Source organism: Solanum tuberosum, unplaced genomic scaffold (assembly GCF_000226075.1).
Source record: "Solanum tuberosum cultivar DM 1-3 516 R44 unplaced genomic scaffold, SolTub_3.0 scf00054, whole genome shotgun sequence".
NCBI lineage: Eukaryota > Viridiplantae > Streptophyta > Magnoliopsida > Solanales > Solanaceae > Solanum > Solanum tuberosum.
In genome coordinates, this window is record NW_006238980.1 from 2,056,692 (window position 1) to 2,073,247 (window position 16,556).

Genomic DNA, 16,556 nt, shown 5'->3' on the forward strand with positions numbered 1-16,556 from the left:
AAAGCATATCCTCAGACCTACCACCCTCCGAATCCTTTGGCTTTTTGCGCTCATGGGGAGGAACATACCTATCCTTCTCCCCATCCTTCCAATAAGGATTACGGTCTCTCCATTCACAGTCTTTCCAACCTTCATCTCTAGCCCAACCTTGGCTACCACCCTGCCTCGGGTAATTTGAACGATAACGACAGCCTTGGTTGGCTAGAAAATTTACCTACTTATTAAACTATTCTTCAAACTTCATCTCCTCAAGATTTGCACACCCGACAACCACGACATTGACACCACGGGCACCAGCCCCCATGAAATTTTTAGATAAAATGTCAAGTTGTGTCATAATCTTGGCCATGTTTTGATCTCTCACATGATATTTCTCCAACTGGTCCTTTGATAGCTTGAATGTGAGAGGGGAGACTTGATCTTCATGGGTGTACCAAGCTCGATTTATAATGGTCATGCCATCCAATAGCTGAGCCGCTATCACGTAAGGCTGTTGCATTAAACCTCCTGGAGAAAGTTGGTCAGCAACGCCTTTGTTCACCGAGTCTAGGCTCCGGTAGAAATATTGCAGCAATACGTTTTAAGGCAAGCCATGAGTTAGGCATTTGAGCACCAACTTCTTGAATTGCAGCCACGTCTCATGAATTAACTCGCCCTCCAAATGCTTAAAGCTTTGGATACTGTCCCGAAGAGTCATCATCTTCGAGGGAGGGAAAAATTACACATTAAATGTAGTGACCAACTACTCCCACGAAGTGATTGAGTCGCATGGCAATTCAACTAGCCACTTTCATACTTCTCCCGTTAAAGAGAATGGGAACAATGGTAAACGAATCGACTCTTGGGATATATTTTTGAAAGAGAACTGTCCGCACACATCTACGAGATTTCGAATGTGCTCATGATGGTCTTTATGAGGCAATCCACGAAAAAGACCCTTTAGTTGCAATAGTTGCAACGTGGTACTCGTGATTTGAAATACGGCATTCCCTTCTGCCGGAGGCAAGCGAATGGCACCAATACCGCCCATGGGATGGGGGTCACTGACATGAGGCTAATTTACATCGTTAAGGTTTCTGATGTCGTCTTGATGGCCTACTTGGCTGCCATTGCTACCGTTCACACTCATACTTCCTGAAATATTTACACAAGCAAACAAAACAAAACCGAAAATTAAATAAGTAAACTATGACTAAGAAGAACAAAAATCCTACTTAACTACAAATTCTCAAATAACACCACTCCACGGCAGCAACACCATTTTGACTTCAAGTATCAAGACACTACTTCGGTTCAAGTACCAAAGATCGCGTGTAGTGATATAACCCAACCAAAGGTTGGGATCGTTCTCACAACCAGTGGTTTCGATAATTAATAGAAAAGTAAAATTAAGTTATAATCAGTCATAGCTATAAATATTAACGAATAAAAACATACTAAATTAAGGGATTGACACAAATGTCAATTATCAATGGGTTTTTTTAGTGATTAACAAAAAAAACAACAAAAATACAAAGATGCAAGTATAGGGAGACGGGATTCTTGGAATGTGATAGGAATATGGGATAAAAGACACTATCAGGTAGATGTCATTGATAGTACATCGCTGAATATTTGTAACTAAGCTAGACTTTAGTGGGTTAAATTCTCTCTCAAGCAACTTACCATGAATCAACTCGGTTTCTCTCGAACACCGAGTTGCCGCATTTAAGCACAGCCTCCACCTTAGCCCATTCACTCTCTCAATCTGAAGGTGTGGGAGAAGGCCTAGGATTCACTCTCTCGAGCTGAACCCACGACGCCCCAATAACCACCGGCTATCGATTTAGTAATCTTAGTTTTAAAACCTCTTTCTCGAGCAAGCCAAAAACACTAAGATGAAATTGTATTTTCAACTATAATCTCATTAAGTTCAAACACAACGACTAAAGGAAATCACATTTACACAGCGAATATACCAACAATAAGCAACATACAAGAGCAAATTTAACTCATATTCACAAAATCACACCACAAGAATTGGGATTTTAGCTAGACATGAGAAAGAGATAGAAATTGATACCAACAAGTGTTTCCATCAAGTGGGTACGATGAATAAAGTCTTTAAACACTTCAAGGATGAAGACTCTTCGAGACCCTCTTGAAATTTCTTGGAATTGAAAATCTTCAAATCTTCAAGTTCAAGCACAATGTCTCCAAAAAAACTTTGAGAACTAAAACTGAAAATATTCTCCAAAATAATATCTCTCTAAAGTCTCATCTCTGATACTAAACTAATAATTTAAACAAATATTTATAGTATTTGAAAATTTGTGCTGCGAATGACCATTCGATGCAGTTAGTCGGGATCACCGACAAAATCGGCGATCCGCCCTTTGGTCAGGTTCATCGCCTTTCTTCGTTTGCCTTCAACGTTCTCGCGTTTTGAGGAATTGGGCGATAGAGTGCTGCTTCACAAAACTGCTCGGTGACATGCCGACTGCTCCTTTTAATCGAAGACTTGACCTTCTTATTCAGGGCTCAGCACACTGGAACATTCGGCGGGATATAGTACCTTTCGGTGACTCGCCTAATGGATTAGGAGATCTTCAGGGCTTCCTTTCCCCGTTCTTTCAGCTGCTTTGTTCCTTTTTGCTTGATAGCGTCAATGCTTTGTCTCTCAATCCAAATACCTGAAACTTAAGGGCTTACATCAGTTATTGAGACAAAATATGCATGCGAGGACCCAAATTTTATCAAAATATAGCCCTAAATGAGTCCAAACTGTGGACTCATCACGATCCAAGATTCAACAATCAACAATACATTCATTTATACAAGAAGAAGATGCATAATCCTACCAAAGTAAGATATACATTACCATCAAGAACCCTTCACATTCCATAATCAACATTCATAAGTATCATATTGAGAAATATTCTTTCAATAATAACACGAGTACATTCATCAAATGATCGCAATACCTTCATTATATTCACAATCATATACGAGACATCATGTTAATACTTCAATTTTTCATTCTTAGCCCATTAAGGCCATGAATCACAAATCACCAACACACCAATAATTTACTACAATTTAGTCATGGATAATGATATAATTCAATAACCTAAAGCAATTTAGACATATTCTATTCACATGTTTTCATAATCAACAAACCCACTACATAAAGGCACAATTTAGGAATTGAGGAAATTCATGGGTTCTTAGACTATTTTCATCATAAATCATCAATTAAACATCAACTAATCCACAATATATCATTAAAAAACATTTGAAAATGTTTGAAGAAGGAACCCATGATTTAGAGTAAAACCTTAGGTTTTCGAGAAACTTGAAAACTTTGAACTCCACTTTTGAATGGACTATATGGGTGAAAGCTACCCCTAGATGAAGGATCACCATACCTGTGCATCCCCAAGAAATTTGAGGAAGAACACCTTGAATCCACAAACCCTAGCTCCCACTTCTTCTTCTTCTTCTTTGGGAGCTTCTAGAGAGAAAATTTTTGAGAAGAAGAACTCTTTTGATTTGATTTCGGTTTTGGAGAATAAAGGAGTAAATGATGTTTTTTAAGACTTAAAACTATATATATAGGTGATATAAAAAAAAATTAAAAATGACCCCACACAATAATTAATTAAAAGGAAATTACTTAATAATCCTCACCTTGGGCACCCCATGTCAGGGACCACTCCCACTTGTACGGCTCGTTAGGGGGACCACAGCCCGTGGTGGTGCCCGTGATACATTGGGATGTAGCCTCCACAACTTTTCATGCCTCTCAAGAATCCAAGGCATGACCACGAGACCTCTCACGATCCGTGGTCTAGACCACAAGTCGCGGTGAAGGTCGTGGCTTTGAGGCACTGTGAAGGCTTTGAAGCCTTGTCGCCCTTGATCATAAGTGACCTTCACAATCACCTTCAAGTCTAGTCAAGGGCACCATGACCCGTGGTGGCGCCCGTGGTCCCTTGATCTGTAGCACCCTCAACATGACATTTCTCCTAAGAGGCCATGGTAACCCCATGAGCCTTTCCATGGCCAGTGGTCATGATAACGAGCCGTGAAGTGGCTCGTGAAGTGGAGCCTTTGCTTGGCACCCTTTTTTGGGCACACTCCCTCACCAACCATGGGTGGCATCACGACTCGTGGTGGCCACCACAGGTCGTGAAGACCCACGTAGTTATGGTGGGCAGTGGCTAGGCCTAGTTTTAGGCAGCCTTTGTCCCCTAACCATGGCCTTCACCCAAAAACCTTAGCCCTTGCCCTTAACCCTTGAGGTTAACCCTCACATTTAGTCTCTTGTTTACTTACTAATTTTCTGGGTCGTTATAGCTCACGGGGAAAGAAATGCCCCATAAAGGCACTTTCTAAGACAACCCAGCTCACAATCGGTGCAACCTCGGCTCTACCCTTCTTCCATTGGTCAAACCATATTTAAGCAACACCTTTCAGTTGGTATGCAGCTAGTTCCACTCGCTTAGCATCAACAATATGCATAACCTTTAACACTTTCTGCAATTCCTCTATAAAGTTTTCCGGATCCTCAGTGATGATGGAACCAGTGAAGCTTGGAGGATTCATCCTTAAGAACTCACGGATCCTAGAAGTATCAGCCACTTCATATCGATTCTCTCTTTGTTGTCCATCTTGGTTGGTCACGACTTGGATCAACATCCAGATAGCTTCACGGAACTCAGCATTACTGACCTCTCATTGGGAGTTCACTTTTCGTGCATTAGGTACCACTTCATCCTTAACTTTCATTCTTGCAGGATGACCTAGGACAACTCTTCTTGGAGGTATGGTATGAAAGATACGCGCAAGCACCAGTTAGAAATAAACTTTAGAGAGATTAACTCTATCGCATGAAATGAGTATGAAAGAAGTGAGATAATTCCTAAATGTTACAGCCTCCTAATTATACATGTGGCGCTCTTCACACTGATACCTAGGACTCTACAGACACGACTTCGTAGACACCCTAGGACTCCTGAACTTTGTGATCTGATACCAAGTTTGTCATGCCCCAAGCCTACACCTTGGGCGGGACTGGCAGTCGAGAACTATTATTGGCACCAAGCGAACCCTTAGCTTTGCTAAACTCTCAGCGGAAGAGTTACTCAACAATGAAATGTACTGAAAACAATCATAACTAAACTATATCAATAGATAAACTTAGAATGTTTTAAAAATAAACATTCAACTATCCAAAGTGGCAACTCAAATCTTAAAATAAACAACTCAAAATGGAAAGACTAATGAACTATAACTATCCATCTATGAAGCCTCTAATACTCTGAGGGATGTTGGAACAAGACCCCCGATTATCCTAACAACTAAAATGACAAAGCAATATTAAAGGGATCCTCCAGAAGAAAAGAGGCTCACCAAATGACTCTGATATACTAAATAGGATCAACGAAGCGCTGGATGCTGATCTTGATGGCCTGTATCTACATAATAAGAAGATCCAAGAAAAATGACATTAGTACATTAAAGTACGAGCATGTGAGGGGGAATCTAAACAAGATATAAGCTTGAACTGGAATCCGCAAGAAACACATACCTATTCTCAACTCAACTCATCTTCAATATAATGAAATAATAATGGTGCAATATAAAGAAAAACTTTAAAGCATGTATATAACAACTCAGTGTATAAAAATACACAACAATCACTTAGTTTTGTATATGAAAATACAAGTAACTCTGTGGGAGATTCTCTAACTAACAACAATCATTATGAGCTATGTGATGATACAACGTCTAACCCACACTGCCAGAGCTGTCCTATACTTTGCCGGGGTATAGAACCTACTACTAAGTGGATCCACTAGTCTATGCTAAAATGAATTAAGGAATCATATAAAAAGTATGACCCTTTCTACCCACGCTGACTACATGATTTATGGAGATTACGTTATCTGAACTCGCCCCATATCGGTGCTCAATACTACTCCCAAAATGTAACTAGCTCATATGTTTAAAAACTTAACTTTTTCTGTTGTTTGAGATTATTATTCAAAATATTTTTCTCTTAAAAGAGGTGGTACGAAAACAGCTCATGAAAACTCTTTTGGAAATCGGTGTTTCCTCTAATCTTAAATGTGAAAACATTTACTCTTATGGAATACTTAGTTCCCATATATAATTTGAAAGAAATGAACTTGGCTATACTCTTTGTCAAACTCAATGCTTAAGTCTTTAAAACAAGTTTATAATGATTGGAAAAGACTTTTGAAAAGACTTCAATAAACTCTCTAGACTTGACTCTTAGCTCTTCCTTGAATTTGAACTATGGATTCAAGGGTTATGATCTCATGTTATGGATGATCTCATGATGTTTATATGTACGATAGAGTCTAGAAATCAACTAGAAAACATAGGAACGATTCAAAGGAACTCAAATGGAAAGAAGTGGGAAAGGGTAGAGGAGCTGGCATACTGAGTGGCGCAGGGTGCCAGAGCCTGAACTACAGAAGTAAAGTTGTGGCGTACTGAGTGGCGTGGCGCCCCACCCCTTTTCCTAGAAAACTTGATGAATTCTCTTACTCGTTTTCTAACGCTAATTCACTTAGAATAGAATGGTTTCTTTCCCAATCACTTTGATTCGAATACCCAACTTTAGTGTAGAAGAATCTACTCAAAAACCACCTTAAAACTCATATGATTATCTCAAGAACACATCAAAATCTCAACAATCAAGATAATGAAGGAAATTTCAACAAGACTCATCAAGAACTCAAGTCCTTTACTTTCAAGAACGTAATTTCGCTAAATTAAATCATGATAGGTGCGTGGTTGAATCAACCCAATGGTATGTGAACTCACATACCTCTTACGGATTAACCCTTGGTGAAATCCACAATCGAAATCTCAAGAACGTGACAAAACCTTGGCTTTTTCTCCTCTTTTCTCTTCTCTCAAAGCCCTAGCGTAAATTGTAATTGTGTAAACTGAACCAAATCATTTTAGACCCCTAATTAATTACTAAAAACGAATTAAATCTGATAGGGTAAGGAAAAGACAAAAATACCCGTCTTAATTCTGGGAGACTTGCTTTAACTGGACAGCCCGACTTCAAACGGACATATCTCTCTCATACTAGCTCGAAAATTAACAAACTCAGTGGCGTTAGAAAGAGGATGCCAAGACCTTTCATTTTCCATCTTATGGAACACTTAAATCATCCTATACTGAAAGTTATCGTCATTTGAGGTTGACACAAAACTCATACTTAGCAAAACTTTCCAACTTTCAGATTTTCATTCTTTCCAAAATTAATTGTTTAAAATTCTAGTTCTTTCTAAGGCGGGATGTTACAGAAACGAGGCCTGAATACTTCTAAGACACTTGAGTGTTCCTTTTCCAGAGTCTTGAAGTTTTTTTTTTGTCTAAAACAAATAATAAATGCAAGGATCAATAAGCAAGGCCTAATTTACCCAGATTATATCATACTATAAACCCAAGGCAAAACCCATGATCCTAATGTTCTAGGGCTTTTCCCACAATCAACTTCAGGACAAAACCCTCCCCAACAATAATTAATAAGGATTCTAAGAATTGAAATACTGATTAGGGGAGTAATAATCTAACCTTTGGTGCGAGAATTCGTGGAAATTTGATGAGAAACTGCCCTAGGTCGTTCCTTAAGCTCTTAATAATGAGGTTTTGCAGAAAATAACGTTTGGGGATTTTCCCCCGTTTACGTCACGATTGGCTCCAAAGCAGGTCCTATCCAGCCACAGTGGCTCTGCCCTGGTAGCTTGCATGGAGACAGAAACTCAGAATTTAAGTTCTAAGCTCCCATTTCGCAACACACCTTCAAACCTTGATGTTCTAAAACTATCCTATCACGCCAAGATCAGTTTCAGGAGTTTTACTCACCCGAATTTGATTCCGTAAAACCGTACAGGCTACTTAGCCTCTTGGATATCTAGTCACGTGATCAAACTTATAATTAAATCCCCTATCCATTACCGGATTTCCCTAGATCTCACCTGACTCAAATTTCGTCCAAGTCTGGCTTAGGCTAGATATTTCCAAGTTACAACTCATAAGTTTAATGGTATAAATTCCTTCCCTATTGGCTTTTCCATAACGATGGGAACAGGTTGTTACAATAGATACCAATTTACCGATCACTCCTCACTGAGTGATTAAGTAAGAGAACTGGCTATGGCAAGAGCAAAGTACTACCAAAATCGTTGAATAATTGGGGATACTTGTCTCACATGTCCTTCTCGGTTTCCTAAGTAGTTCCTCAATCGGACGATGCTTCTATTGAACATTCATGGAGTTTATCTCCTTGGTCCTCAGCTTTCGGACATTTCAATCAAGAATTGCAACCAGTTCTTCCCCATACTCAACGTCATTGTCTAACAAAACTGAGTCCCATTTTATGATGTAATCTTCGTCCCCATGATACTTCTTCAACATGGACACATGAAATAGTGGATGGACTACAGATACGCTAAGAGGAAATTCCAACCAATAAGCCAATGGCCCTACACAATCAAGAATCTCAAATGCCCTGATGTGTCGAGGACTAAGCTTGCCATTCTTGCCGAATCACTTCACCCCCTTTATGGGTAACACTTTAAGAAAAACTTGCTCACCATCCTGAAATGTCATGTCTCTTATCTTGCGGTCTACATACTTTTTCTGTCGACTCTAGGAGGCTAGAAGCTTCGCTTAGATGCTTCTCACCTTATCCCAAGCATCTTTCACCAAATCAACCCCAAAAGTTTCACATCTCCAGCCTCAAACCACTCTATGGGAGATCTACATCCCATCCCATAAGGTTCCTCGAACGGTACCATGTCAATGCTGGAGTGGTAATTGTTAATATAGGAGATTCACACAAGGTAGGAACTTATCTCAAAGCCCTCCAAAGTTAATCACACATGCCCTCAACATGTCCTCTAACACCTTAATAGTTCTCTCTGACTGCCCTTCCGTCTGTGGACTAAAGGTTGTGATAAAAGTGAGTTGAGTGCCCAACTCCTCATGCAATTTTCACCAAAAGTGGGATGTGAACTGCGTACCACGATCCGAGATGATTGAAATGGGTACCCTATGCATCCTCACTATCTCCTTCACATAAACCTTAGTCAATCTGTCAACCACTACCAAATAAAGTCAAACTTCCCCAAGGTCTTGGATGACCAGCCATGAAATCCATATTGGCATTCGTTGAAGCAAACTTGTACACCTTTGGTGCTCATACTTTACCTGCTGAAAGTTTTGGCACTTAGCCACAAACTCAGCTATGTGTTTCTTCATGCCAGGCCACCAATAAAATCGTTTCAAATCACGGTACAACTTGGTTACACCCTGATGAATGGAACACTGTGAACCATGGGATTCTGTCAACATCTTCTGAATCAAATCATCCACTCGGGGAACACAAATACTTCTATTAAAACATAGCACACGGCCTGCATCAAGAGCTGCATCTCGTGGCTTGCCAGAAACTGTCTTCTTTCTGAGCTCATTCAAACTCACATCCTCAAACTGCTTGGCCTTGATCTCCTCAATGAATGTGGGCCTAACCGCAATGCTGGCTAACACTCCACCTTTCTCTGAGATGCCCAACGGTATGAACCCAGACTCCAGGGTTTGAATCTCTTTGTTCAAAGGTTGCTTGGACACACCCAAGCAAGTTGGACTACCCATACTCACCGTCTTTCGGCTTAATGCACTTTCCAACATATTAGCCTTACTCGAATGATACTGGATGGTAACATCATAATCCTTGAGTAACTCCATCTACCTTCGCTGTCTCCGGTTCAGGTCCTTCTAAGTGAATAGATGTTGTAAACTACGATGATCAGTAAACACCTCACACTTGACACCATAAAGGTAATACCGCCAGATATTGAGAGTAGAAACTACAGCTGCCAACTCCAAGTCATGTGTGAGGTTCTCTCATGCACCTTCAGTTGTCGTGATGCGTAAGCTATGACATTCTAATTTTGTATCAACACAGAACACATGCCCGAATGTGAAACATCACAATAAAAAAAGAAATCGTTACCTTCCACCGGTAGTGTTAAAATAGGTGTTGTGGTTAGAAGAGTCTTGAACTTTTGGAAGCTCTCTTCACATTTTTCAATCCACTCGAAAGGCACATCATTTTTGGTCAGTGTTGTAAAATGTGTTGTGATAGAAGCAAAATTTTTCACTTCTGTTTTCCATGGATACCCTAAACAATACGAAGATGGTCAAAATGCTATTCCTTACTCTTTAAATAAACCAAAATGTCATCATTAAAGACGATAACAAAAAATCCAGGAATGGTTTGAACACACCATTCATCAAACTCATAAAGGCTACATGCGCATTGGTCAACCCAAAGGACATCACTAAGAAGTCATAGTGCCCATAGTGGGTCTTGAATGCCAATTTGGGTAAATCCTCAGGCCTAATATTTAATGATGAGAACCAAACCTTACGTAAATTTTAGAGAAAACTGGTGCACCCTGCTACTTGTAGATGAAATCATCTATCCAAGGCAATGGATACTTATTTCGAATGGTGATCCTATTCACTTGTCTAAAGTCTATGCACATCCTCATACTACCATCCTTCTACTTAACAAACAAGAAAGGAGCACCCCATGGCAAAGCACTAGGATGGATGAAACCTTTATCAATAAGTTCATGGATTTGAGCTTTAAGCTCTCTCAATTCTACAGAGCCATGAGATAAGGAGGAATGGAGATAGGGTGAGTGCCCGGTTCCAAGTCAATGCAAAAATCCATGTCCCTATTTGGAGGAATACCAGGCAAATCGGTAGGAAACACTTCCTCAAATTCAGACACTACATGAATAGACTCAATTGAGCGAGACTAAGCATCAACATCCCGAATATGAGCCAAATATGCCAAACAGCCCTGCCTGACCAGTTTCCTAGCCTAAATGAAAGATATGACCTTAGCTGGCTTAGGCTTGTACACCCCTTCCCACTTTAACTTTTCCCACCTAGGATCTCTAGAGTCACAAAATAGGCACGACAGACATGGGTGACTATGAAAAACTCTCCAACTGGGTAGAAACATAGATGGGAGAGTCGAGCACATCACAAACAGCATCAAATCCCAAGGGAAACTAAACTGACATATATGAAAAGTGTCACAGCCCATGCTCGAGGGGCGCAACTGGCTCCTAATGCCAATACTCAGGCCCGACTCGAACCTGCTGAACCATTTCCTACTAGCGCATGGCAACCACACATATCAAGAAAACAAACAAGTATATCTTAGCTTAAAACTAAGCCCTCGGCCGGCAAGGCCCCTGTTAATTGATATATAAAAGAATCAGCTACTCCCAGGAGATCATATAAATAAATAGCCAACCAGCACAGAAGTCCTGATTGGGCCATCGAGGAGACGATGATATCTATTCCAAAACTAAAAGAAGGTATATATCAATAAAATACACCAAATAGCTCACAAGCTTCAGCAAACCAACAATATAGGGTAGTATGGCCATAACGTAGCTATACACCCCACACACTAGTCTGCAAGCCTCTAAGAGTATTAAAGATTAGCGGGACAGGGCCCCAGCCTACCCATAAAGATATATAAAACAAAAAGGTAACAAACCTCCCAACTGTGGCAGCTCTGGAAGAAAGGGGCTAGCCAACCGGATAAAAGTCAATTCTGCTGCTGAGGAGGTCTACTCGGTCTTCAGGACATGCATACATGAATGCAGCGCCCCTAAGGCAATGGGGCGTCAGTATAAAATAATGTATCGAGTATGAAAGGCAATAGACTATGATGAGGTATTCTGATATACTGGAATAATCTGATAAATAAATCAAGGATAAGATAAGTGTGCTGACCTGCTCCTAAATTTAAACTCATCAAAAATAATAAAACAACAACCTAACCAATCCCCCATAAGCTCAGCAGGTATAAACAACACACAAGGCCACCTACTCAGGCTCCCATAAGCCCGGAAGGTGCCAATCAGCCTATATACCACTATCGATAGTCCCCTAGCTTCGTAGGCAGTCACACAAACCTCTTAGGCATTAATTTTAGCCCTGTAGGCATCACATAGCTCTCTTAGGCATCAACATAGCTTATAGACAACTCATAGCCCTCTTAGGGAACAACATGGCCTTGTAGGAAGCACATAGCCTTCTTAGGAGTCAATATAGCCCTGTAGGCAACTCATAGCCCTTTTAGGCATCCATATAGCCCTGTAGGCAAAACATAGCCCTTTTATGCATAGATCACATTCCTGCAGCTTACCAGAATAGCCCCAAGGGCAACAATAACAATCAAATCGCTAAAAGCGAGCAATTTAGTTATAAGCAACCTATACAAATAGTCTCTAAGTCTTGTCCAACATAGGAACGCTATTAACTAAATAAGAATTCCGACAAAGGAGGATTATATCAACTCGAGCAGCCAACAATCAACAATAATGGCTACAAGTGTAACAAGGATAACAAACCAATTACATTGCTCCTAAGCTTTAAGGAAACATGTCGTAAGTAGGGAATAGCCTTAACATACCTTTCCAATGAACTCTCGAAAGACCGTAGTTCCTTCACGAAAGTTGTTCCTTATGTCCTAAGCTTCGCAAACACTATATATACACAGCTGGTATGCATCTATAAACAGTTCATAATTAATCTTAAATTGGCAAATTTGCCATATGGCCCCAACTAGTGGAAACGTCCATAGAAATTCATAAAAACAACCATAAAAGGGTCCCGAGATGATTACCTTAGCTAACCAAGTGTAAACCTTGAAGAAACACCAATAACTACAAATTTATATCTTCAAAAACTAGCCCCAAATGCAGCTAATAGAAGGGAAAACGATTGCCACATGTAGGGATTACGTTTCTAGGCACGGGGGCAATGTTTAATGGTAGAAATCATCAAAAACTAACATTGATAATGCTAGAATTCCATAGGAACCCTCTCTTAAGCTTTCTCTCTGGTTTGCAAACTGAAATGAAATATTTTCATGGCTTAAAACGTCAAATAAGCCGACATTCCATGTTTTTGACCCGACCCAAATTCTTCCCTGGCAGTCCCTAGTAAAACCCTTAGAACTTTTTACTCTGATGTCGGTTTAATACGGGGTTTTGTGCGTTGCAAACTAGACTCGTAGGCCTTCGAGTTAATGGGTGATAGGTCTTCTAACTCTTTATGAATTGGGAGAAAACATCTAAGACATTTGACCTAAATTTTAGAGAAATCTTTAAAAAGGAACTAATGATAACTTTCACCAACTTTTATTTTGCCACTTACTTAACTTCAAAACTTCAGATACAACTCTTGAAAACTTAAAATATGACATGCCACATCATTTTTAATTTATTACTCACCCTCCTTGTCTTTCTACGAAGATACGAGTTAATTTAGACGTTCTGAAAATTTGGGGTGTTACAAATAGGTAGAACCTAGATAAGACAAAACAGTAGCCATACGGTCATAGAAAAGAATAGAACATGTGATTACTGAATCAGATTTGTCAGCCTCAGTCTTGCCCGGAAAGGCATAAAATTGAGCTCTCTCATCTTGAAGGGCAACCTCCTTCCCTAGGTGCACTGTTCCCCTACCTGCATTACCATTTCCCTGGCCACCACAACCTTACTGATTTTCTCTTCGCCCACATTGTGGACTCCATCTACCATTACTATCATTGCCCGCTGGTACGACTCCTCTAGTCGGTTGTCGCATGGGGTTAGACATGCACTGATGGGGACAATCTCTCCTCATATCTCCAGGCTCTCCACAATTAAAACAACTGCAGTCAAAAGATGGCCTGCTGCAAGACGCATGTGCGACTCCTTGTCTATCCCGAATAGGATTTTGCTGTGAAGTTCCCAAGTAACCACCTATAGAAGCAAGCATGGCTGACTCAATTGGCCGGGCTGCAAGTGCCGGCCTACCTGAACCTCTGGAGTAGGAACCATGAAAGATACCTGTGTTTTAGGCTTCTTAGCCAAAGCCTTGTCTTGCCCATCACGTCGAACTCCTTCCATTTTCTTCACAAAGTTTGTCACCTCATCAAAACTTTTACTTTCAGAGGTCATGTGAACAGACAATACCTGTAATTCGGGGTTCAATTCCTTGACGAATAGACGAATCCTCTCCTCCTCTGTAGTTACAAACTGTGTAGCATAGCTTGACAAGGAATGGAACTTAGCCTCATAAGCAGCTACAGTCATAAAACGTTGTTCCAATGCTATGAACTCATCCTTCTTGCGATCCACCAAAGTTTAGGGAACATACTTCTCTAGAAACAAGTCATGAAACTGCATCCAAGTGAGTGGGGGAAAGACTGGCGGTCTGCATTCCTTATAGGTCCTCCACCACTGCTTAGCCTCCACTTGAAACTATAAGGTCACGAACTCTACTTTATACTGGTGTACAATTCCTAACTTGTGAAGCCTCTCATAGAATTCCAAAATGAACTCATAAGCATCCTCACTCTCAGAACTATGGAACACAGATGTCTTCAACTTCAGAAAGTTAGTCAACATCCGTGCTCAGTACCAGTCATCACAGGACCCAATAGGGGATAAAAGAAGGCATCAGTGCGTAATGCTCCATACACCTTGGGAACTACAACAACAATGGGGTGGTTGATTGGAGGTTTAGCAGCTTGCACTGTGGAAAGCACTCAAGAGCCGACCAACCGATTCAGAAAAGTCATGATCTGTTGAGCTATCACTGGGTCTAACGGAGAAAGTCCTGGTCTCAGCCCGTGCATCCTCTTCTAGTCTAGCATCCTCCTCGTCTTCCATCTGTACATTTTCTTCCACCTTTTCTTGGGGTGAAGGAAGGGTCTCTTCCTTCAGAATATTCTCAATTGGTGCTCAACCCCTGGCGGGTGCTACCCTCCCTCGAACTCTGCCCCATCCTCTTCTTCTGCCCCTACCTTGGCCACGACCTCTAGTTGCAGGCTTCTCTGTTTGCTCATTGATGGGAGCTACAAGCATAACGTTGTTGTATCGCTTGTTAACCATTTACGAATAGAAGAGGGAAGAAGATTAGATACAAATTTGGATCACAAGATACCAATTGGAATCAAGTCATAGCATGAAAAGGAGAAAAAGACAAAAAGATTTTCCTAAAGTCACGTAGCCTCTCGAAGAAAAATACACACGTCTCCGTACTGTTCCACAAGACTTTACTAGAATTGTTTTGGTACAATGAGATCAACGACTTTGGGGCTCTTATACCAACCTTGTCACGTCCAAGACCGCCGTGATTGACACCCACACTAACCCTCCAGTAGGAGAACCACTACTACAACCCGACTAAACAACATAAAGAAACTAAATCATTTAAAGATACGAAAGCAGTTTTAAATAATAAATTAAGTACTGAGTTCCCTATAAACTCAAAAGTTTTAGCAAAACAACCAAGCTTAAACCTCGCGGAAATTCAACCCCTAGACTTGAAAGTCATTGTACCAAAACTCTTCTAATTAACAAGTCTAAGAAAAAGGTTCGAGCAATCCCGAAAACTAAACATAAGTAAAAGTCTAAATATATAGTCCGTCCGAAAATAACAGACTAAACTAATGATTGATCTATGGCAGCCAGAAAGAACTGGCTCACCCTCTTATCTGGTCTCGGTCAATGATCTGCTAACTGAGGTCTATCACTAGCTGATGCTTATCCTGACCAATGACACTAACCTACAGTACGAATGTCTATGTTCGTCGATAATATAGTAACCCAACCAATGGTTGGGGTAGTTTCCCAAGGGAATGGTTTTGAGAATTAGTAGAAAAATAAAATTTAATTCAAACTAGTCGTAGCTAAAGACATTAACGATTAAAAACATTGTAAATTAAAAGGGGTGACACAAAGGTGTCAAATATCAAATGGGGATTTTGTCACATGTAGTAAAAAAAACAACAAATATAGTAAGAAGATCAAGTATGGGGACAAGTTCTTGGGGTGTGACCGCAATACAAGTTGAGATAAATCGTTGGGTACATGCTTTCGTTTGGAAATTTTCAAGATAATAGTGACTAGGATAAGCTTTAGATGGAAATAAGTTCCCTCTCGGGCAACTTACCCCTTTTCAAATGTGTTCCTCTAGGACACCCATTTGTCGCATGAAGGCAAGCCTATGCCGTACCCCACTCACTCTCTCGAGCTAAGTGTTAGGATATGGGACTAGGGCTCACCCTCTCGGGATGAACCTCATGTCGACCCACTCCTTAGGCCACCAGTCTAGCGGTCTTGGTTTCGCGACCTCCCTCTTGGGCAAGCCGAAAACACATGGGTGGTTTTGTATTTGCAACAACAAACCCATTAAATTAAACCACAACCAGTAGGTGAAATCACAATTAAAATACATCTATCCTATCAGCAAGCAAGACCTACCAACAATATCAACACATATTTGCTAAATCACACCCAAAAATGGGGGTTTTTAGCCACACATCAAGAAATAAAAAAATACACCCAAACAAATACTAAAATCAAATGGGTATAAGGAATTAAACCTTGATTTAAGCAAAGGAAGAAGAATGGAGAAGACCCACTTCCAACTTGGGAAAG

At 40.5% G+C, this 16,556-nt stretch overlaps 1 protein-coding gene across 1 annotated transcript; it reads right to left on the reverse strand.

Moving 5' to 3' along the window:
* Nucleotides 1-9,147: 9,147 nt before the first annotated feature.
* LOC107060042 (uncharacterized) lies at nt 9,148-9,777 on the reverse strand. The gene has a single exon (XM_015307349.1). The coding sequence runs from the start codon at nt 9,775-9,777 to the stop codon at nt 9,148-9,150; it is 630 nt and encodes a 209-aa protein (XP_015162835.1).
* Between the last annotated feature and the right edge of the window lie 6,779 nt (nt 9,778-16,556).

Coding starts and splice junctions, on each gene's coding strand:
- LOC107060042 (XM_015307349.1), bottom strand. CDS start 9,777: ATGGAGTTACTCAAGGATTATGATGTTACCATCCAGTATCATTCGAGT.